At 44.4% G+C, this 24,509-nt stretch overlaps 2 protein-coding genes and 1 long non-coding RNA gene across 3 annotated transcripts; 1 reads left to right on the forward strand and 2 right to left on the reverse strand.

Moving 5' to 3' along the window:
• Positions 1 to 4,475: 4,475 nt before the first annotated feature.
• On the reverse strand, positions 4,476 to 15,295 carry LOC112269804. The gene is made up of 2 exons (XR_002961942.1): positions 11,444 to 15,295; positions 4,476 to 4,864 (listed from the first exon to the last, which is right to left on the reverse strand). It is a non-coding gene; the product is annotated as an uncharacterized LOC112269804 (long non-coding RNA).
• LOC100829965 (probable leucine-rich repeat receptor-like protein kinase At1g35710) lies at positions 8,585 to 11,253 on the forward strand. The gene has a single exon (XM_003560414.4). It carries the CDS (start codon positions 8,810 to 8,812, stop codon positions 11,147 to 11,149), a length of 2,340 nt encoding a protein of 779 aa, XP_003560462.4. The 5' UTR covers positions 8,585 to 8,809; the 3' UTR covers positions 11,150 to 11,253.
• A 5,539-nt stretch (positions 15,296 to 20,834) lies between the features above and the next one.
• LOC100821284 (50S ribosomal protein L24, chloroplastic) lies at positions 20,835 to 23,222 on the reverse strand. Its single transcript, XM_003563386.3, has 4 exons — positions 23,000 to 23,222; positions 21,743 to 21,781; positions 21,434 to 21,661; positions 20,835 to 21,315 (listed from the first exon to the last, which is right to left on the reverse strand). The coding sequence occupies exons 1-4, from the start codon at positions 23,126 to 23,128 to the stop codon at positions 21,133 to 21,135; spliced, it is 579 nt and encodes a 192-aa protein (XP_003563434.1). The 5' UTR covers positions 23,129 to 23,222; the 3' UTR covers positions 20,835 to 21,132.
• Positions 23,223 to 24,509: the final 1,287 nt, after the last annotated feature.

Below are 24,509 nucleotides of genomic sequence, written 5' to 3' on the forward strand. Positions count from 1 at the left end.
TTATCTCCGGTTCTGTTTAACATGGTTGCTGACATGTTGGCGGTCCTCATTGAACGCGCTAAGGAGAGTGGTCGGTTAACTGGTATTGTTCCCCATCTAGTGGATGGTGGGGTTTCTATTCTTCAGTATGCCAACGATACTATACTTCTTTTAAATCATGAGTTTTATCTTAAGTTGCTCCTTTCTGTCTTCGAGCAACTGTCTGGCTTGGAGATCAACTTCCACAAGAGCGAAATTTCTGTTTTAGGCAAGCTAAAATTTTTGAGGCTCAATATATACAGCTGTTTGGGTGTGGGGTTGGGTCTTTCCCATTTCGATATCTTGGGATTCCGATTCACTACCGTAAGTTGTTAAATAAAGAGTGGAAATGTATCGAGGATTGTTTTGAGAAAAAACTTAGTAGCTGAAAAAGGAAAGCTTCTCTCTAGTGGTGGTAGACTGACCTTGATTAATCCTGTTCACTAGTCTGTCCATGTGTTTTGATGTCCTTTTTTGAGGTACCAAAGGGAGTCGCGAAGCGATTAGATTTGTACCGCTCACGGTTCTTTTGGCAATGCGATGAACATAAACGTAAATATAGACTAGCCAAGTGGGATGTCATTTGTCAGCCCTGGGACCAAGGTGGACTTGGGGTTGAGAACCTTGAGGTTAAAAACATCTGCCTGTTGAGCAAATGGTTGTTTAAAATTTTGAATGGAGAAGGGTCGAGAACCTTGAGGCTAAAACTCTTTGTCAGGTTACAATGAGGACATCAGACTCCCCCTTTTGGAAAGGTCTGTTGCGTGTGCGAGAGTATTTTTTTCCTCATATGTCGTTTTCTCTCAATTGTGGTTTGGCAGTAAACCTTTGGGAAGTTAGGTGGTTGGGGGCGTGTGGCCCTTAAAGATCAATTTCCTTCTCTCTATCGTATTGCGACCAACCGACAGGTCTTTGTTGCTGACGTGTTGAATGTGCTGCCTCCGAACATTGCTTTTAGGAGGGTCATTGTTGGTGCAAGGTTGACGACCTGTGAGGAGTTATGTGATAAAGTAGTTTCAGTACAGCTTGCAAGCCAACCAGATTTATTCTCTTGGGTGTTGTCTACATTCGGGCTTTTTCTCATGAAATCCCTTTATCATGTCCTTATTAACAATGATTGTCAATTTCGTCATAAGATGATTTGGAAACTCAAAATTCTAGTATGTTACTAGTATGTTCAATTGTCTAGTCGTCTTTCCCTCTGAGCATTCCCATCGCCTCCTTGTGCCGCCCTTTGTCCGCAGAGGTGTGTGCCCAGACAACGTTGGCGAAGTGCACCTAAGAACCGCAGCCGGCACAACTTTGTTACTCCTCACAAGGGACCAAAAAGGAAACAGAACAAGTGCCGACGACTATAGAAGTGGCGGCACTTTTATCCAAAATCATAAACCAGCGATAATATAAATTTAGTTTTGAACCGTCGTGTGTAGAAGTACATTTTAAAGCGGTCAAAATTATTTCTAGCATGAAACGTCAATATTCCCGGTCTCAATTCGGGACCCTTCCAAATTTTGTCATGATTTAAGAGGCTTGCAATTTTGAACCGTTTCCTGTGCATTTACCTATGCTACTAGTGGGCAGGAGTGACATGTCACTGGTGACATTACCCAGTTCTAATTGATCACATGTGTTTATTGCCTCGTATACATGCTTTTTTTAAGGGATGAAACTCCCGGCCTCTCCATCATCAAATGATGCACATGACTTTTTTATTATGTTTATTCAACAAATTTGACAAAATAAATACAACGATCAACCCAAAGCCACCTATCTCGTGACAATTGTCGCAAATCTTACAAGCTTGGTGATGGGGTTGACCATCATCAAGGTTGCATGCTCAGACCAGTCTGTGATGGATCTGGTTCTCCAAGATTGTAATGAGTTAGCTCCTTAATATATCCCTTTTTACCCGGCAAAAAAATGCTCCTTGGAGGCGTTAATTGCTGCATTTCTGATTCAATACAACCTTCCTCCTCTAAAAAAACACAAGTACGGTTTAGATTAATCCGTACCCCTTCATAAAAAAGGGCACGATGGACATTAAACAATATTTTCTTCTATCATTTTCGTATGGCTTCGAACAACACTCGGTGTTTTCAATTTTTCCGGAGATTGCACCGTTGGATCGTCATGAAATTTCACACGATAGTAGAAGACACAATTCCACACAATCTTACTGAAGGGATCGACGGTATACTTCTTGAGTCAGCGGGAAACAGGCGAAAAGTCGGATGTCCGTGCTGTCCCGCACGGCCGCGAGAATTCGAAACGGCACTCGGTTTTTCGAAGCTTTCCAGAGATTCCACCGTTGGATCACGATGAAATTTCACATTGTAGTAATAGACAAACTTCCGCACCATCCCACCGAAAGGATCGGCGCAACACTTCTCGAGGAATCGGGAAACATGCAAACAAGTCGCATGTTTGTGCTGTCCCGCACGGTCGCGATAAATCCAAACAACACTAGGTATGTTAAAGTTTTCTGGATATTCCACCGTTGGATCGCAATGAAATTTCACATTGTGGTAGTACACAAAATTCCGCACAATCTCACCGAAGGGATCATTGAAACATTGTTTGAATCACCGGAAAATATTTGAACATCGTGCTATCATGCAGGGCCGCAAGAAATCCGAACAACACTTAGTATTTTGGTATTGGCTGGAGATTTCACAATTGGATCGTGATGAAATTTCACAGCATTGTAGAAGACACGATTCCGAACATTCTCACTGGAGGGATCGTCAAAAAAGTACTTAATGCAATTGATACCTTGCTAGAGAGAAAGGAGACAGGACGAAGGAAAGAATAGGAAGAAAAAAAGAAACGTGAAAAAACTATATTACCCTTCTAAGTTTGGGGAGGAGGGTGTATTGAATTAGACCCCTAATTTCTGATGTCTTCTTCTTCCACCTCGAACCTAGGTGAAGAGGGCAAGTCTGACTGACACATCAAACCAAGTGGTGGCGGTACTTCGGCTTCACGACCTGAGGCTTTAGCTCATCATGGTGAATTGGTGATGGCACCCTACTTGATGATCAATGACTTCTTGTGTATGAGTTGATTTTTGCATCCAAGAGGTTGCGGACGGGTTTTTTTTAATGCATGATCTATGCAATTTGCCATTGTTTTTAGCATTTTTTGTGCGAACTTTGTGTGGATTAAATGTGCATCGATCTTATGATACAAATGACTCTCCCTTTATTGAAATAAAGTCTTACGTCCATATATGGTCTCAGTAAATGGACAAAAAAATCCCGTGCATTGAAGACTACACAAATTAGTTGGTGCCGAGATGCACACAGATCGCAGCAAATCGGCCATGAACGTGGTTTATATGCAGTTATATGACTGTTGACTCTCTGCTGGATATTCAGTTCGAGGACTGAGGACAATCACAATCTCTCTTGAGGAGGCATACATATATGAACATATAGTTCCCCACAAACATCCAACAGTTTCATTTTTGCCTAAGAAATATGTGTAGTTCAGCTGGGTTGGGGCAGTGGATATGGAGATGTTAGCCTGTGCGTGTAGGCTTGGGAGACAAAGGGAAAGAGTCAGCCAGTCAGGTACCGATGGAAAATGGCCCAGACCATTAACCAAATGAGCTCTTCTAAAACGCTAGCTCCAAATATCCACAATAGGCAAGAGCTGTATTAATCTTAGTACGGTAGTTCATTCACAAGGGGATGTCTGCCCGTATATACATTTTGTCTACGGCAAGTGTCTTGCTGCTACGTCAATTTTCGTGGCACCGTCCGAAGAGGGCATTTTGTCCACAGCGAGTCTGCTGAGTGTCTTAGCTGCTATGGCAATTAAGGAAAACAAAACTAATCCCTTTCCAAAGAAATAAAAAGCCAATACTGATCCATCCCGGCTGACCAGGGGCTCAGTACCAATAACTTGATGTTGAGGAAGGAGGTACCAGAAAGAGCTCCGGAGCAAACGCTCACAAAGTGGATGATGTCAGTACTTGTGGAACAGAACTAGCTTGTTTTTTTTTTAACAGGAACAGAACTAGCTTGTTGGTATACTGTGGTTTCATTTCAAATAAAATGAAACATTCGTCGCGATTTCAGGAATGTGCTGTTTTTTTTGAGAGAGAGGAGGAATGTGTTGTTTCGAACCGTTTCTGATGCACGTATCTGTATTAGTGGGCAGTGGCCACACCGCCACAGCCCAAAGGCCCACAAATACCCCTGCCTGAGCCAGCATATTATTACCCGCAGGCCTCGTTTGATTTTTATCCAATCCCCCTGGATGGAATGAGATTGAGAGGGATCGAGGGAAAATTGAAACTAAAATCCCCATCAATTTCTGCCATTTCCTTAGGATCGATGGCGTTTGGGTAGAACCAAACATGCCCTCAAGAGGTTTGGCCTCACGAAAATGCGGGAAATTCAGACCAGAGGCTCATCGAATCAACCCTGCATGGTCTCTCTCAATGCTTTACGTGAGAAGCAAAATAGTGTTGTTCTCTAATTGTAGTGCTCCTTTAAAAAAATGTATTCCTTCCGATCCATATTAATTGTCTCAAATTTGTCCAAATATGAATGTATCTAGATACATGTAACATTTCGACAATTAATATGGATTGGAGGAAGTATAAATGACGATAATTTTTTAGCAGCATCCTGGTGACGACATCCAACTCTAACCGAATCACATGAATTTATGTTCCTGTCGAGTGGTTTATGACTATCCAACACTTTCTCTTCCTTTTCAGCTCGGCCGGCAAGTGCAATAACCTGCTTGCTGACTTATAATGCCAAGAAGCTCTTTGATTGCCTCGGTCGCTGCGATTTATTAGGCTGCGATTGATTGCCTCCTAGCCACACTGGATCTGTAGGCAAAGAAGAGAAGAGATAAAGGCAGCAAAGTTGCGAAGATGCATCAGCGTTAGGCATGCATGGGAGTGAGAGGTACCAGGAAATTATTAGCCACTCACTTCAACCACATTCCACCCCACAACAGAGATAAAATAGGCTAAGCCTTTCAGACAAGTATCTTGTGCCAGTGAAATTTTCATCTTCTGTCTGTCGGCTTCAATTTAGCCAATGAACCATCTTTGTAATTTAGGATTTAGGATGAGCGGAATCTAGCTTATGGCACCCACAATGTAGGTCAGATAGCAGTGCCAAATTCTGATTTTGGCATTTGGTGTCACCATAGTATTACATTTCCAACTTGTTGACAAATTGCAAAGAGTGGCAACTCAAGCGAGTAATCAAATTTGCTCGCTGCCAAATTTGAAAAAGCAATAAGAAAAGTCAATCAATCCATCAGCATCCCACCTCAGGTCCTTCTCCCGCGGTGACGCGGACATGGAAAAAACTCCATTGTTGCATAGAGATTCTAATCAAATAGGTAAACAGATGAAGAAACCCAATATTTCGTCTGATTCAATGGCACAAAACAAATCAAGAAATCCTAGAACAGTTTGATAAATAGCAGACCCTCCAAACTTTTCCCCCAAAGAAACCATCGATGTGGACTAGTTGATGCCCTTGTGCCGAGTTTTTTTTTCTAGAATACACCTAGCAGGTGTATCATCCTTAAAAGAAGAAGACTCCAGAGCAGTGAGAGTACAAAATAGGTTTACATCTTAGCCCGTGTCTCTACACGGTAGTTCTACATCAAGAATACAACCAAAATCTCTCCCGGATAAGAGTTTGGCCTGCTGCCAAATGATCGCCTTGAGCAGATCTTTGATAAGATGGCATTGGCATTAGGAGTGAGGACATCGAAATCTCCCAACATATCAGCATGGTTGAGGTCGCAAGCTCCTTCCTGTCTTTCCAACTTTCGATGAACGCAGCAGCTTTGGTTAGCCAAACAAAAAAAAAGCCAAAAATTGGTTGGAAAAGCTGGATTATCATAATCCACCTCAATGCCAAACGCAAAGTGCATCCAGATCGCACTGAATCGGCCATGCACATGCTTTATATGACCGTTGGCTCTGTTAGTCTAATCTTGGGTCCGTTAATGCTAGTGTTCAAGTATGAGTCTGATTAGAAGTAGTATCCTGGTGAGTTTAGGAATGGAGTCAATCTTATGTAATTGAGTCAGGTTAGGATTCAAAGTGTGTATTGCTTGCATGCAGTACCGTGTCCAAGTAGTAGTAGTCATGGGTGCTTGCCGTACACAAGCGTGCTTGAGTCTGTGTTTGAGTAGGACTAGTAGTCCGTATGGTGTTGGGCTTGTGCATGTATATATGCGCATGCAACTCTATGACATGTGGTCAAGCTTGTATCGAGAGGTATGAGAAAAAAAAATAGAGGGCACGATACGCGTCCTTGGCCAAATAATTATGTGACCGTTTGTGCGTGTGCGTCTTCATGTATTGATCTTTGGACAAACCTAACATTGGTATCAGACCGGGGTAAAAAATTTGAAGACGCGCTTGCCCCGGGGAGGCGATGTGCTAGCGCCTCGGGGCGGGCAATCAGCGACGGAGCGGTGTCTGCGGATAAGAGCGGGCAAACGGTGGCAGTGCGCGAAGAGGTATTCAGCGGATCGGATCGGGCAATCGGTGGCTGTGTAGTCGAGCGACGTTCAGCAGATCAGATAGGACTATCGTCGCAGTGGACCGATCTCCTAGTAACGGGAGATCATCCTGATCGTCGGCAAGTACTCGACATCGGGTCAAGCTGCGAATGTACGTCCTGGTCAGCGTCTGTGAGTCGTGGTTGTGTCCAAGTGATCGTCTGTGTAGGACTCTGTTGCAGCGGAAGTGTGCTACGGTCGAAGGGCTGTCTGGTGAGGTGTATTATTGAGGGCGAAGACGTGCGTGCAAACAAGGTGACGGGTGGTCATCTGTGTGTCTCGAAGAGGAGATGAAGCTCAAGAGTATTGTGAGGCGGTAACCAGTGATGAGTCTCTTCAATGAGACCATGTTTCTTGCATGAGACTATGTGATTAATAGCATGTGGATGTTTTGCGCTAGGAGTGGATGGTGTAGTACACAAGTGGCTGGGAGTCAAGATCATACGTTGAGCTGAGTCGGCAAATCGTGAAGCTGTGATGAGTCAAGATCAGGGGAGCACGGAAGACAACAAGTCAAAATTAGGAGGAGATTGTTAGTCTAATCTTGGGTCCGTTAATGCTAGTGTTCAAGTATGAGTCCTGGTGAGTTTAGGATTGGAGTCAATCTTATGTAATTGAGTCAGGTTAGGATTCAAAGTGTGTATTGCTTGCATGCAGTACCGTGTCCAAGTAGTAGCAGTTCTAGGTGCTTTGCTGTCTGTGTTGGAGCAGGACTAGTAGTCTATACGGTGTTGGGCCTGTGCATGTATATATACGCATGCAATCCTGTGACTTGTAATCAAGCTTGTATCGAGAGATTTGAGAAAAAATAGAGGGCACGATACACGTCTTTTACCAAATAATTGTGTGATCGTTTGTGCGTGTGCGTCTTCGTGTATTGATCTTTGGACAAACCTAACAGGCTCTTAGCTGAATTCAATTCAAGTAGAAAGGACAATCTCTTGCATCTTGAGGCGGCATACATGTACGAACATACAGTTCCCCCACAAACATGAAACTTTTTCACCTTTGCATGAGAAATATGTGTAGTTCATCGGGGCAGTGGGTATGGAGACGTTAGTTTGTGCATTTAGACTTGGGAGACAAAGGGAAATAGTCCGGCACACGAGGAAACTGTCAAAGCCCAAAAAGAGAAATTGGTACGGTGTCACAACTACCGTCCGAAGGAAGAGAAATTGCAGCGCTGCGAGCATCGTACCGAGATGGGATATGGTTATGTTAGCAATACTGATCCCTTTTCAAAAACAGAAAAACAAAAAACAATACTGATCCATCCCTTGACACTGAAGCTGAAGAAGGATCAGCGCTTCTGGCGGTACCAAAAAGAGCTTGGAGTAAACCTTTGTTGGTGGACAAGAGAGCAGACGTCAATACGTAGGGCACAAAGTAGATGATGTTAACTAGTTATGCATGAAGTATCTAATATTCTCTAATCTCCCTGTAGTGAATGTTTGGCACAGAACCTTTTACTTTTGGAGCAGAAGTTGTTGGGTCAAAGGAACCTGAACAATATCCTCTAAGATACCAAACTTCCGTTGCTATGATATACCATTTCCTCCAGGTTATCAAAAACAGTAGAGCTATACTTGTGTTTGTGTGGCAAAACTGACAGAAGAAGAATACAATTGAACAGACAGAAAGTGCAGTATGGTTGGCGCTAAAAACCAAATATAACACGGTAACACCACCATTTCAGCTAGTAAAAGCCAAGCATGTCATGTGTTGCAAAAAATGGTGACGACCTAGCTAGTACTGGTAATAGTAATTTACAGGGAAAGACTCTAGGCTAGAAAATATAAGCAGTGGCTGCAGCAGAATAAACATCAAATGGTATGGAGCGAAACTAGAAGTTCAGCCTGGAATCATGGTTGATCTATTGGTATTTGTTTGGTATCTTAGATGTTGATATTATTATTTTCCTATAAACTTGGTCAAACATTTTCTTTTACTTACGATAAAAACCATATGCGTTGTAGTATGGATAGGAGCTTTGTATCGTCAATGTTGGTAGACGAAAAACATATACTGCGTGTTCCTTTGTCATTGTCAAAGCAGTAATTACCGAAGAAAATATGACACATGGATTGACTGACTGGACGAAACCTGGCCCCAACAACATCACCAGTGCACGTGTCTACTTGATGGAAACATCATGAAAAATACAGCTAGAGGAAAGGAGATGGGAACATACTAGAGGAAGGAAGGGGTACAGAACAAACTAGCTAGTCTTCCAGACGCCCACATGAATCCCCAGATTGCAGCGGGTATCATGGAGTACAGGGTAGCGATGAATAAAAATTGCCTCCTCCTTTTCCTGCTACAGATATTCGCATGCAATGCCGTCTCTCCTCGATTTGAAGCCGAAGCCGAAGCGCTTCTTAAATGGAAGTCCACGTTGCTGTTCTCTGACGCCAACGGCTCTTCTCCACTTGCATCATGGTCACCCTCCTCCACCTGCTGCTCTTGGTCCGGCATCAAGTGCAACTCAATAGGCCATGTCGCCGAGCTCACCATTCCCAGCGCCGGGATTGTTGCCGGCACGATCGCCGCCACCTTTGATTTCGCCATGTTCCCAGCCCTCACAAGCCTCAACCTCAGCAGGAACCACCTCGCCGGTGCAATCCCCGCCGACGTCTCCCTCTTGAGATCTCTCACCTCGCTTGACTTATCGGACAGCAACCTCACAGGTGGCATACCCGTAGCTCTTGGGACGTTGCACGGCTTGCAACGTCTCGTTCTTCGCAGCAACTCGCTCAGTGGGGAGATCCCGACAGAGCTGGGAGACCTGAGAGATCTCCACTTGTTGGACCTGTCAAGGAACAACCTCTCTGGCGGATTACCACCGTCTTTTTCAGGGATGAGCAAGATGAGGGAGTTCTACTTGTCAAGAAACAAGCTCTCGGCTAGGATTCCACCGGACTTGTTCACTAATTGGCCTGAGGTAACTCTGTTCTATCTACACTATAATTCGTTCACCGGAAGCATACCACTGGAGATCGGCAACGCAACTAAGCTGCAGCTCTTGTCGCTTCACACCAACAACCTTACCGGCGTAATTCCGGTGACGATCGGCAGCTTGGTGGGGCTTGAGATGCTTGATCTTGCAAGGAATTTACTATCTGGACAGATTCCTCCTTCCGTTGGAAACTTGAAGCAGCTTGTTGTCATGGATTTGTCCTTCAACAACCTCACTGGCATAGTGCCACCTGAAATTGGTACTATGTCGGCACTGCAAAGTCTTTCCCTCGACGATAACCAGTTGGAGGGTGAGTTACACCCAACGATTTCATCACTCAAAGACCTGTACAACGTTGACTTCAGTAATAACAAGTTCACCGGCACGATCCCTGAAATTGGCAGCACAAAATTGCTCTTTGTTGCCTTTGGCAACAATAATTTCTTGGGAAGCTTCCCTCTGGTATTTTGCAGAATGACTTTGCTGCAAATTTTGGACCTATCTAGCAACCAATTGTCTGGTGAGCTCCCTAGTTGCCTGTGGGACTTGCAGGATCTATTGTTCATTGATTTGTCAAACAATGCTCTCTCCGGGGATGTTCCGTCAACGGGATCCACTAATTTATCGTTGCAATCATTGCATTTGGCAAATAACAAATTCACAGGTGGGTTCCCAGTAACACTAAAGAACTGCAACAAGCTTATTGTCCTAGATCTTGGTGGCAATTATTTTTCCGGCCAAATCCCATCATGGATAGGCTCAAGCTTTCCTCTGCTACGGTTTCTCCGACTGCGGTTGAACTTGTTAAGTGGTAGTATTCCTTGGCAGTTATCACAGCTCTCCCATCTCCAACTATTGGACCTGGCCAGCAACAATCTCTCAGGTACCGTAGAGGGTTTGCTTTTCAATTTAACATCCATGATGACACCACTGTCAGAATTCAACATGGATTCATCAGTCCACCATCAGGTTCTAAATCTAGACGGTTACCTTACATATGCTGACCGAATTGAAGTGAACTGGAAGACGAGGAGTTACAGCTTTCAAGGAGCCATTGCACTTATGATAGGTATCGACTTATCGGGGAATTCATTTTCCGGCGAGATCCCAACGGAGCTAACAAATCTCCAAGGCCTCCGGCTTCTAAATCTGTCAAGAAATCATCTATCAGGCAGTATTCCAGAAAACATTGGCAATTTGGAACTTCTAGAATCCCTTGACTGCTCCTGGAATGAATTATCAGGTGCTATTCCTTCAAGCCTCTCGAAGCTGGCGTCACTTAGCTCGCTCAATCTGTCTCACAATCTTCTCTCTGGTGAGGTACCTACTGGTAATCAACTCCAGTCACTTGATGACCCTTCAATATACACCAGCAACTCCGGGCTTTGTGGCTTCCCCTTGAGCATCTCATGTCCCAATGGTTCAGGTACTACCCAACCATTGGAAAAGAGCAAAGAACATGACCTGGAATTTGATGTCTACTACTCAACGATTGCTGGACTTATCTTTGGCTTCTTGGTGTGGTCTGGATCTCTAATTGTCTTAGATCCATGTAGAACATGCATTTTCTGCTTTGTTGACCGGACTCAAGATAAGGTTATGAAAAGATGCAGAGTACAGCATTAATGTGTGTGTATCCATTGTACTTGAGTGTTCATATCTTGCAATGTACAGTAAGTGTGTAACTCTTTGTACTCTGGGAAAGTCCTAGCTAAGCTGCAGCTGATGTATCCGTGTGTTCCTGCCCTCGTTTCACAGACCCCGTACACCCTGAGACCGCCAGCAGCTCAGGTCAGGGTGGGGACACGAACCAGAGCCAGCGAAAATCTTGGCACCGGCGAGCCGAGATTCAGTACCTAGGCTTGGCAGCGGCGAGCGGAAAGATGCGAGAGGCGGCGGTAACCGGTGAGAGTGAGATACCTGGTCGGCGCGGCGCGGTCGCAGCGATGGGAGGCCACGAGCGGCGGCGAGATGCACGCAGCGGCGGGAGGCCATGAGCGGCGAGCTGCTGTCAGCCACATGAGGCAGCCGGCGGCGGCGGTAGGCCACTTGCAGCGAGGAAGAGATGCGGCACCGGCGGAAGGGACACGAGGAAGTGAAAAAAAAAAAAAGAGCGAAGCGTGGAAGAGATGGGGAAGGGAAGGGGCATGGCGGCCGGGACGGGGACGTTGGGCTATGGCCTGCACAATTTCACGATGGGCTATTGGGCTTCGATCCAATTCAGCTCGCCGAGCTGGCCCGAGCCGAGCCCGGCTCCGCCCGAAGCCAGAACGAGCTAAAAGGGCTCGCTCAGCTCGGGCTTTTTGCACAGATGGTCGAGCTTTTGCCTCACCGAGCTTTTGGGCTCGACCGTGACCAGGAAGCACAAAAAAAAAGAAGGAAGCACCACCTCTCACAAAAAAAAAGACCAGGAAGCATCAGTGGGCGTGGCCACGATTTTGATTCACGGTGGACCAGTTGAAAATAGAATTTGCCGAAAATAGAACATGCTAGTAATATACTTGGTCTTTCACACAACGCAAGGTGTCCAAGGTGTCTGCCTCCACTTAAGGCCTGCCATATGTCTCCAATGTTGTGTCACGAAACTCTTCACTTGCTAGGGTGAGAATTGGGAACGAAAGAACAGTTGTGTTCGAGTAATCGAGACAAATGCATTAGCACGAAGAGAAGGCCATGGACTCAAATAGACAACGATCTAAACATGGGGTTTTGTTGGCTGGTGAGGCGCTTTTTTCATCTATCTACATGTAATTGATATGACTTGATAGGTAACCATAAAAAAAAGGCTTGTTACGTAATCCCACATATCAACAATGACGCCTCAATAACTACAATCAACATCTAGGGATTCCGTTGACAAATGACGGTGCTTAATTTACACGAGGACATTGTTGAACGTGCATGCCTACTCCACCCTGTTATCCCCCAGCTTGAGCGCATGCCCCTCTTCCAGCGGATATGGTGGACTCCGGGCATATCCGTCCAGATTTGGCCTCTTTGTGTTCGCTTTTTTAACACAGATGTATGCCTAGAAAGCATGGCAACATGCGCCTGGGAAGCGAATCCAGCACAATTTTGTGTGTTTCTCCTCACTAGTGACCAAAAGGAAACAGAACCAATGCCGACATCAAGAAGCGGCCATTGGCAAAATTTAGTTTGGAACCGCCTTATTGAGACTCTTGAATTGATGTTTATTTCAAACGGGTCAAAATATATCTAGCATGAAACAACCGTATTCCTGGACTCAGTTCAGAACTCTTCAATTTTGTCATGGTTTCAGAAATTTGCAATTTTGAACCGTTTTGGTACACGGTGCATATCCCTATATATACTAGTGGGCAGGAGTGACATGCCACCTGGTTATTGAATCACATGTTTTTATTGCTCAGTTTCCATGCTTGGGTACGCGTGTTTTATGACTTGCTAAGCACAAGTGTTCGGCTTGTCCCGGTCACTGCCACAGCACCGGTAGCACGGGCCTGGCTCCGCCCCTGACTGCAACAACCTCCTTGCTAAATCATAAGTCATAACACCAAGAAGCTCTGATTGCGTTAGTTGCTGCGAATGGCTATATATGACTCACCTGCCCACTCTGGATTCATAGGCAAAGAAAAGAAGAGATGAAGGCAGCAAAGTTGCGAAGATGATTTGAGGGTGAGAGCTCTTGTGCAAAGCGTAGGCATGCGTGGGAGTGAGAGGTGCCAGGAAAATGTTGGTCACTCAAGTTGATCAGTGGTGAAGCTGAGAACCAAACCATTGGGTTCACTCCCTTGGTTACGGTACATATTTTTTCACTAATGTGCAAATCAAAGATTATGTTTTTTCACTAATGTGCAAATCAAAGATTATGTTAGTGGAGGATTAATTCATTCCATTGAGTTCATTTGAACCCAATGGCTGTATACGGATAGCTCAGCCACCGATATTGATGATTCCACTAGATAGAGAGCAGAGACCGTGACTAATCCTCTTAAATAACTACATATCTTGCATTTGATAGCTTGGATGAAAATATTTAGGCTCGGTTTGCCATTGTTGAACTGTGATGCACTGAACTTATTTTATAATCTGTTGTGAAAAAATACGCACGAAAGTAGGGAAAAGTTGGTTAGCCAAACATGAAAATAGTGAAAAATGGTTGAAAAAACGGGATTACGAGAATCCACCGCAATGTCAAACGCGGCCTTAGTCAATGGCGACTTCCATGCGGCGTTGTTTTTTTGTCGGCTTCAATTTAGCCAATTAACCCTCTTTGTAATTTAGCATTAGTGGAGTCTAGCTTCGTGCGTGTAATTTAATTTACTGCTTTGATTATTTGTCATAATCTAGAATAAGGATAGGGTACATAGATTAAGCTCTACGACTATACAGACGCTGCAACTGCCGGATTGAAGGGGCTGTTTGGTTGCTACATGAACATCGTGCCTGACAAAATCGGGTGTCTAGCCTGAGATGTTGAGAAGATGATCTACCGAGCCAAAAGCTATGTACTCATAGATGACCAAAACGCTCCTTGGAGGTAGTGTCAAGGTCTTCTTCCACCTCAAACCTAGGTGAAGAGGGCAGGTCCGACACGTCAAACCGAGTGGTCAGCTTCCCGAATACGCCATCTCAATTATTAAGGATTGGGATCTACTAGCAAGTTGTAGAACACTAGTTGTGGCTTTAGATGATATGGTGATGGCAACAATAGGTTGTTCCCGTTCGACGACTTCTTGTACCTGAATTGATTTTTACATCCAAGAGGCGGCAGACTATTTTTATTTTTTGATCTATGAAATTTGCCATTATTTATAGTATTATTGTGTGAACTTTGTTTTCATGATCTATGTAATTAACTTTTTATCTAGTGATCTATGAAATAAATTATTATGTGCATCTTAGGATACATATGATTCTCCCATTTGTTGAAATAAAGTCCTGACGTCCATATGTGGTCTTAGTCAAAAGACAAGAAAATCTCGTGCACTGAAGAGTGAAGACTATATACTAATTAAGTTGGTGCCCAGATGCATCCAGATCCCTATTGAATCGGCCGTGCAAGTGCTTTATATGGCTGTTGGCTCTCAGGTGAATTCAATTCCAGGAGTGAGGACAATCTCTTGCATCTTGAGGAGGAATACATATACGAACATACTATTTCCCCCCAAACATCAAACGTTTTCATTTTTGACTAAGAAATAGGAGTTTGCTGGGTCGATGCAGTGGGCATGGAGATGTGATGTTTAGGCTTGGGAGGCAAAGGGAAAGAGTCGGGCGCCCATGGAAAATACCCAAGCCCATTAACCAAATGAGCTCTCTCAAAACGCTAGCTCCAGATACCCCCCAAAGGCAGGATCTGTATTAGTCTTAGCCGTTCATTAACAAGGGGATGTTTGATCATATAAACATTTTCTCTCTGGCAAGTGTTCTGCTGCTATGTCAAGAGATTTGATCTACGGCGAGTGTCTTTTTGCTATGGCAATTGAGGAAAACAATACTGATCTCTTTCCGCAGAAACAAAAAAGCAATACTGATCCATTCTGGCTGACCGGGTCTCAATGCCAACTTAGATGCTGATGCTAGGATCAACGCTTCAGCTCGGAGCAAGCCTTTGTTGGTGATCAAGAGGGCAGGCGTCAATTTGGAGATCGAGCGCGAAGTATACCATCTTAGTATGCATGAAACATCTAGGGGCGGCGAGCCGAGAGTCAGGGAAAGTCCTAGCTAAAGCTTGGCACCGGCGGCGGCGAGCGGCATGGATGCGCGAGGCGGCGGTGACCGCCTGACCAGTGAGAGAGAGAGATACCTGGTCGGCGGCGGCCGCTGCGGTGGGAGGCCACGAGCGTCGAGATGCGCGCGGCGCGGGCGGGCGGGCACGGCGACATCGAGCGAGGTTCAGGCTTGGGGCGGTCGGCGGCGGCCGCGGCCAGATGCTACGGCCTGCAGCAATTTCACGATGAGCTATTTGGCTTCGAGCCAATTCAGCTCGCCGAGCACGTCTTGCGCTCTTAGCCCAAAGCTCGAACGAGCTAAAAGGGCTCGCTCAGCTCGGGCTTTTTGCATAGTGGGACGAGCTTGAGCCTCACCGAGCTTTTGGGCTCGGCCCAGGTGTCAACCCTGACCAGAAAGCACCCATGGCATGGCCACAATTTTGATTCACGGTGCACCAGTTGATAAAAGAATTTGCCGAAAATAACATGCTATTCCTCTGTGCAACAAAGTAGTATGTCTCAATTTTGACTAAATTTGAATGCATCTATACACTAAGTCATGTGAAGATATATCTAAATTTTGACAAACTTAAGACATCTTTTGTTGGATGAAGGAGTACAATGTTACTCCCTTCGTAGAAAGCAAAACACCTCATATAGATTTATGCATTTGGATCAAGACAACTCTAAAACAATACCTCATATAGATTTGTTCACTTGGATCAAGACAACTCTAAAAAAACACCCCATATGGATTTGTGCACTTCGATCAAGACAATTTTCGTTTTTAATATCTGACCATTCATATTGGAGTAAGAGTAAATATGTGTGAGCAATTATTGGCTGGGTGCAGCAATCAAAAAAAAAAAGCTATATTGTGGAATAAATGAGGAAAAAGTTATATGAAATGTTTTGTGTAACGGAGTAAGTAGTAATATGCTTGTCTTTCACACAAAGTGAGGTGTCCATCAGTCCACTATCAGGATCACAAAGTTTAGTGACGGCAATTTATTTTCGTGTCGGACACCCGAAGTACCGTCACAAAACTCTGAGACCCTGGTAGTGGTTCATGTCTGCCTCCACTTAGGGCCTGCCATATATCTCCGACCACCTGTGTGTTGTGTAGCAGAACTCTTCACTTGCTATTGCTAGAGTGGGAATTGGGAATGCTAGAACAGTTGTGTTCGAGTAAACGGTCAAAAATGTTGTGATTAGGATGAGATCACTCCGATCCATAATAGTGTCTTTAATAAATTTAGTATAAATTAAGTTGAACTAATTTTGTACAAAATTGAACACACTTATTATGGATCCGAGGGAGAGTAGAAGAAAGCAAATACATTGGTACGTACAAGGAGAAAGCCACGGACTCAATATATGGTGATCTGATCATGGCGTTCCATTGACTGATTGGCGCCTTTTCCCATCTATCCACATGTAATTTATATAACTTGATAGGTAACCATTCAAAAACAGACTTATGTAATGTAATCCCACGTATCAATGACTAAGCACCGCACTTAATTTACACTAGGACACTGCTAGGAGAACGTGCCTACTCCACCATGTCCTCCTCCAGCTTCAGCACATGCCCCTCCTCCGCAGATTCGGTGTACTCCGGGCATATCCATCCCGTAAGGTTTCGTCTGGTAGAGCAACCAAAATTTTCAAGTCCACGGGCTTCGCGCCTGGACGTTGTGCGCTCCTCCTCTGTACGAAGCGAGCGCGTGCCTCCTCCAATAGAATCGGCAACAACAATTATTCCCGACTCCCGTGTATTGAGAATTGGAAACCGCCGCTTGCTCCCCCCCCCCCCGCCCCCCGCGCCCCGATCTCGCCGATTCCCTCGTACGCCTGACTTCTCGTTGCCCCAGCATTTAGTTCGGGAGAAGAAACGCCCCACGCCTGCCCCTTTTCTCCTCATATGAAGGCACACATGCAGAAGTGGACACGATTTTTTTGGCTGATTAGTTGCCATCCATGCCTAGAATTAAGCTGGGCTGTTAATTCCTTCGACGGTTGAAAAGTTTCCTTCAGCTAGTGCGCGCGGAAGCAGTGCGGTGTGCATGTGTGTGAAGTGACCATAGCACCCATCCCTCATGCGCGAAGCATGTGGGTATAGCGCCCGTGAATCAGGCGCTACACATAAGCGTGTGAGGCTTGGACTGTCCACATTGGCAGGGGGATAGCGCCTACGGATTAGGCGCTGAGCTATGAACTATAGCACTCCTGTGTCGGACGCTGAGCAAAAGGGTTAGATCAGTGAAATAGTTTCGTGTTGAGTTCATTTTGTGATTTTGTTTCGCCGCCGGGTCTATTTTGTCGAAATCGACTCTGTGCTGCGCTTTGTCCACAAATGTGTGTGTCTGGAAAGCGTTGGCAACGTGCACCTTGGAAGCGAAGCCGGCACAACTTTGTTCCTCTTCCTCCTCACCAGTGACCAAAAAGAAACAGAACCAAGTGCCGACGTTAAAAAGCGGTGCTTGGCACTTGTATCCAAATATGGCAATATCACAAACCAGCGACATACGAAATTCAGTTTTGAACCGTCTTGAGACTTTTGATTTGAGGCTCATTTCAAAAACGAGTCAAACATATCTGACACGAAACATCCATATTCCCAGTCTCAATTCGGGTACTCTTCTCCAAATTTTGTCGTGATTTAAGAAGCTTGCAATTTTGTACTGTTTCCGGTGCATATATATCCCTGTACTAGTGGGTAGGAGTGACATGCCACATGTGACGATATCCAGTTCTAATTGAATCACATGTATTTATTGCCGAGTGTACATGCTTGGGTATGCATGTTTTATGACTGGCCAAGTGTCCAACGCCTTGTCTTCCTTTTCAGCCTGTCCTGGCCGAGTGGCCAGTGCAACAACCTCCTTGCTAACTCATAACACCAAGCTCTGATTTCATTAGTTGCTGTGAATGGTTATATATGACACCTCTGGCCACACTGGATTCATTGGCAAAGAAAAGAAGAGATCAAGACAGCAACGTTGCAAAGATGAGTCGAGGGTGAGGGCACTTGTGCAAAGCATAGGCATGCATGCATGGGAGTGAGGGGTACCAGAAAAATGTTGGTCACTTCAATTGACCATTCCATTCGATACGGCAGAGGACTGTGACTAAGCCTCTTAGATAACTATATATCTTGCATTTGATAACTTGGATGCAAATGTTTAGTCATTGCAGTGGTTGATGGCTGCCTTGCTGGGCTGTGTTTTTCTTCGGCTTCAATTAAGACAATTGAAGCTCTTTGTAATTTACTAGGATGAGTAGTGCGTGTTATTTACAGCTTTGATTATTTTGGTTGTGATTCTTTGACCGCCTTATGTATACAGATATCTATTTCGTTGTAACATATATGTTTTTTCCTTATAATTTGGCTATTCTCACTAGTTCAAGAAATAATTAGCATAAACTTTGACAGGTCATCACGAACTACCGAGCCAAAGCAATGTCATCACGAACTTGGATGAAGAGGGCAGGTCTGACACATCAAACCGAGTGGTGGCGGTGCTTCGACATCACAAGCTTCTCGAAGGCACCATCTCAATTATTAAGGGTTGGGATCTAGTGGCAAGTCGTAGAACACTAGCGTCTTTAGCTCATTATTGTGATGGCACCAGATGTTCTTTTCTTTTTCTTTTCTTTTTGCGCTGGACCAGATGTTCTTTTCTGCTCGACAACTTCTTGTACCCGAGTTGATTTTTACATCCAAGAGGCTGTAGACTAATTTTTTTTTTAGGAATTGCTAAGGCTAAGTCGCCTGAGAATATGCATTTCTCAGTCGATGACGGACGGCCGTTGATGACACGCGCGATTTGTCGATCGATCCTGGTGCAGAGTCATCACGAAGCTTGTTTGTACAACTGCGTGATGCGTCCGAACGCAGGGGCCATGCAGCGGGCTGGCTTGAAGATTTTTTTCAGTTTCTTTTTTGTTGAAATTCCCATGCTTGTTTCTCATTTTTGTGTTTGGGCTTTTCGGTTGTTTTTACATTGTGTTTCTTTGGATCTGGGTATTTTTATCTGCACCAAAAAAATACAGGCTGAATGTTCATCTTTTTTTTTCCGGTTTTGCTAGCACTTAGTCGTCCATGCTCTCAACCGTCCGTACGTGCAGCTTGGAAAACATGTGAAATCTTTTTCATTTTAAAAACTTCTTTAAAAAAAAATATTCCTCTATTTCACTTGCAAATTTTATAATCGGACATAAACTTTTACCTGCAATTTTTAGAATCGAGCATTAATTTTAACTTGCAATTTTTAGAATCACGCATAAACTTTCACCTGCATTTTCAGAATCACGCATAAATTTTACCTTCAATTTTTACAATCACACATAAGGTTTCACCTGCAATTTTTAGAATCGCGCATAACTTTCACCTGCAATTTTTAGAATCACGCATAAAGTTTCACCTGCAATTTAGAATCGTGCATAAAGTTTCATCTGCAATTCTAATATCGCGCATAAAGTTTTACCTACAATTTTAAAAATCTGATTGTTATTATTATTGTTGCCTTTTTCCTTTCTCCATGGCGTTGGTTGTGCTGTACAAGTGTGTTTTTGTCAGGATCGGTCATTTTTCAAATTTCAAGTTTTTAGTATCGTTTTAAAATTTGTAGCAATATACATGGTAATCATATAAGTGGGGACTGGATTTATGTTACTTCCTCCGTCCAACAAAAGATGTCTTAAGTTTGTCAAAATTTAGATGTATCTACACTTGATTTAATTTATAAATGCATTCAAATTTAGACAAAATTGAGACATCTTTTGTTGGACGGAGAAAGCACTATAAGAACAAATGTCTTTATTGTGAACTCAAACACATAGGGGCGCGTGCGCACACACACATGCATCATGTACAGTGGGGACTTGCAAGCGCGCTGGCCGGTCGACTGAGAAATATAATTTCTCAGCCGACTGAGCTCTAAATCCCTTTTTTTTTGGCCATGCGTGGTCTATGCAATCTGCCATTATTTCTAGCGTCTTTGTGTGAACTTTGTTTTCATGACCTATGTAATTAATTTTTGATCTGCTGATCTATTAAATACTCACGATAAGATTTTAGGAACGGAGAGAGTAATTTATTATGTGCATCTTAGGATACAGATGACTCTTCCATTGTTGAAATAAAGTTGTGATGTCCATATATGGTCTCAGTCAAGGGACAAGAAAATCCTGTGTACTGAAGACTACACTAAGTTGGTGACCAGATGCATCCAGATCCCATCAAATGCTTTATATGACTGCGGGCTCTCAGCTGAATTCAATTCGAGGAGCGAGGACAATCTCTTGCATCTTGAGGAGGCATACATATACGAACATACTGTTTCCCCACAAACATCAAACGTTTTCATTTTTGACAAACAAATAGGGGTATGTGTAGTTCAGCTGGGTCGAGGTAATGGGCATGGAGATGTTAGCCCGTGCGTGTAGTGTAGGCTTGGGAGTCAAAGGGAAACAGTCGGACACCAATGGAAATTACCCCAGCCCATTCGCCAAATGAGTTCTTTTAAAACGCTCCACATATCCATCAAAGGCAAGAGCTGCAGTAACCTTCGCAGTTCCTTAAGGATGGGAATGTTTGACTGTACAATTCTGCGTGTGAATGGCTTTGTCGTGCAATTTCAGCGATATACATATCAAAGTCTCAGCACAATGCCCGGTTTTGTACTCACGGGGCGGAGGACATCGGACAGACTGACATGATTCATGTCATCGTGCTGACGAGGTTTGGAAGGCTAGTAAGAGCCAACCATAACATGTGTTGCAAAAATGGTGACAACCGTGTAGTAGTAATTTACAGGGAAAGACTCTGAAGCTAGAAAATGTAAGCAGAATAAACATCACATCACTTGGAGCGAAACCGCAGTTCAGAGCCTGTGCAGGGTTTCCATACTATTACTCTGAATCCCCTTCCTTGAACACCTTCACCCAGTTGTCCACGCTGTCGATCACTTCGCCAGTCTTCTTCAGGTAGCGAACCTTGGTGCCATCCTCGAGGAGTTTGTGCCCGACCCTACTCGTCACATTCTTTTCCTTTGAGTAGAGCATCATGTTTGAGCTATGAATTGGGCCTTCAATCTGAACAAAAGGAAATTTCAAGTCCCATCAGGAGATAATATGATGCTGAAATAATGTTCTTGCCAGGAAATATGCGAGCGTTTCTAACTTCCGATAGAAATGCTAAAATGCTACTGACCATGACAATTTCACCGGGTTCATCATCTGTGCCTTTCTTGTGCTTAGACTTCAAGTTCAGGTCCTTCACTATCACAGTGCTGTTATGCTTGTAAAGCCGTACGACTTCCCCAACTTTACCTTTCTCACGGCCTGCGATGACTTGCACTGTGTCCCCGACCCTAACATGCATCGTGTGCAGCATAGGAAGACTGTTTGGCTTACACTTCTTCCGTTCCCATCGCTTAAGCTGCAGTTGAAAAGGATATTTTTTTCACATTTAATACTAGCTACAAAGTGAGAGCCATGTTAAACATAGAGTGGCACTCACCCTCATTTCAATTGGGCATGTCTTGACCATAAATCTGATCTGCACAGCAAATTTGTGTACAGCATGTTAGAGTTTCATATGAAAAAACACCATGATCAATTTCAACAAAAACAGAAAAGGAAACAATTACCAGTGATGCCGCTAACCTCGTATAGGGTCATGAGTTAAATTTTAGTACAAGTTTTCCATTTTATTTTGTGACGACATTTTAGCATGAGTTCTCACATAAGCACCAAACCTCTATCTGTATCACTTCATTTAGCAGCAATTATCTGGTCTCACTATTTTCTGTTCACCCTTCTGGAGTAATTATATTCAGTACACCCTCCTTTTCTTATTTGTTACAATATTTATTGTAAGTTATGACTGAAGTTATCCGATGAGGGGGGTATAGTATAGGCAATTTCAAGAGGTAAGGCACACCACAGAACACATAGATATAAGTATAGTGACTGCCATAAAAAAAAGTATTAACCAGTGCTATTCTTATATTATACTACGAGTGGGCCAATCAGTTACGATATAGGCTTGACTTGAATGAATTGAGTTGCCTGTTGATACTATTAAAGATTTATAGAATGAATACAAAATTTGTTCTGGCAAGTCATATGTGACATATGCCAGCAGGTTAGAACAAAAACCGGAAAGCAAAAAAGATCCAGTCTCATTAGATGTCAACGAGAATGCAATAGAAAATATGAACATTAAAATTTATTGCTGATGTAATCTACTCCCTCGGTCCAACAAAGGATGTCTCAACTTTGACCAAATTTGAATGCATATATACACTAAGTCATGTCTAGATAAATCCAAATTTTGACAAACTTGAGACATCTTTTGTTGGACGGAGGAAGTAAATAAAATTGTGCTTGGAGGTCCACATTCACACTACGTTCACAGCATATTTGCCACAACAAAAAATTGCAGGGTATGACTTAATCTATGGTGCAAACTGCAAAGGAGACACCACCGTTTGCCAATTCAGACACGTACTCAGATTTTGGAGTTAAAACATTCGCAACTCCCACTCAATTCATCGTCATAACTCAAATTCGAAGGTACATACGTCGGCTGGCTGTTTAGCAGAAACCTTGAACGAAACAGTGCGCAAGGAAAACATCCCATACCATTGCTATGCTACATTTTTTATAGAGCCCTATAATTCTAAACCACAATGCAAGACACCATCTCCGGCGAGCCAAAGGGCAGAACAAAAGGAAACAGAGAAATGAAGCGTCGGGAGGCGGCACAAATTACCCCAGACGGCGCGGCGGAGAAGGTGGCGGCGAGCGGGTTTCCCCAGAAGGTGCTGGTGCTCGCCGCCGCGCCGGGAGCCGAGATAGAGAGCGCGCCCATGGCGCCCTGCAGCGCCGCCATTCCAGCCATCTTCTTCCTCGCCGAGCCAAATCGCAAACCGCAGAGAGAAGCAACAGCAGCGGCAGTGGATAACGAGACGCCTCTTGTGTTTCCGGACAGGATAACGGAAGTGCCTTTTTCTAGCTACAGATGGGCTTCAATCCCTTAACGGGCCGGGCCTATCGTGAGACTCATATAGGCCTAAAGGGTGCTGACGCTATCCAGCCCGGCCTATCCTCTGGTCGTCTTCTTCCTCCTGGCGTCAGCGTCACTGCGTCAGGTCGGGAAGGACGAGGCTCTACTCCACCCCCAACGCCACGCCCACGCAAGAGCCCGCGGGAGAGGGACGGTTGCTTCCCCTGAGAGGCGTCAGCTCCCGATCCCTTTCGTCCGCGCGAGCCGTCGCCCGCAAGCCAAGCGACAGTTGACGAGGCAAGCAACAAATCCAAACCCTCCTCCTTTTCCCCTAAATTTTGCTGCAGTTACAACTGCTGATGCGCCTAACATCGCGCCTACACCGTGTGTGCAATCGCAACGTTGCTGTTGTTCCGGCAAAACTTCTCCCCTCTTTTTCGGCGGGTGGTAGCAATCGCATCACGGTGATTGTTCCTTTGTTTTGGGCGGTGGTGGTGGGTGAATGTCGGCGATGTGTATCAACCTCGCTCTTTTGCCGATTCCAGGCCCCAATCTATGGGGAGGAGGACGGTGACGTGCCACCTCCGATATTCCTCTACTTCTTTCTAATCATGGTGGCATTGCACTTTCGATTTCGAGCCCTCTCACCAAAAATCCTGAGCCTACCCTTTGTTCCCCCCCAACGGCCGCGTTTCTCTGCATTATTTGCGATGAATCATAGGATATGCATGACGGACGAATGTCCATGGATAACATGTTACATGTGCACCGCGCTGCATTCCTGGGCAGTTGGGCTGGCTAGTGCAGCTGCTTGTTCCACTGGATCACTATCACCGAATCCCTCATGTCCCTTTCGAGTAACTACCATAGGAGTTATTAAACTGTTTTCTGAATTGGTCCTGCCGTGCAAGCAAACCATGACCTTTCATATGGGATAAGTGTGAGTGTGACTATGAAAATATCAGGACAGGCAGGATGAGTGCCTAACTTGTCATTATCTTTCTTAAAAAGAATCTTGCCTCCCTGTATTTTTTTAATTTGTCAGCTCTTGGTACGGATGCTGAGTATGAGACATGTTGTGATCAACATGTAAGCAACTAGTACTTATTTTGTCCATATTCAGTGCTGCCAAGCTAAATGGGTAATGAAAGTCGCCTATTTTATTTGGATAACTGCCACTGCTTCCTTCTCATCGTTATCACTTAGCATCATGTCAATGATTAAAAATATGAGTTGAGTAATACCTTGCAGGAAGCAGGATGGTACTTCAGGAAGA

Source organism: Brachypodium distachyon, chromosome 1 (assembly GCF_000005505.3).
Source record: "Brachypodium distachyon strain Bd21 chromosome 1, Brachypodium_distachyon_v3.0, whole genome shotgun sequence".
In the NCBI taxonomy this organism is placed as follows: Eukaryota; Viridiplantae; Streptophyta; class Magnoliopsida; order Poales; family Poaceae; genus Brachypodium; species Brachypodium distachyon.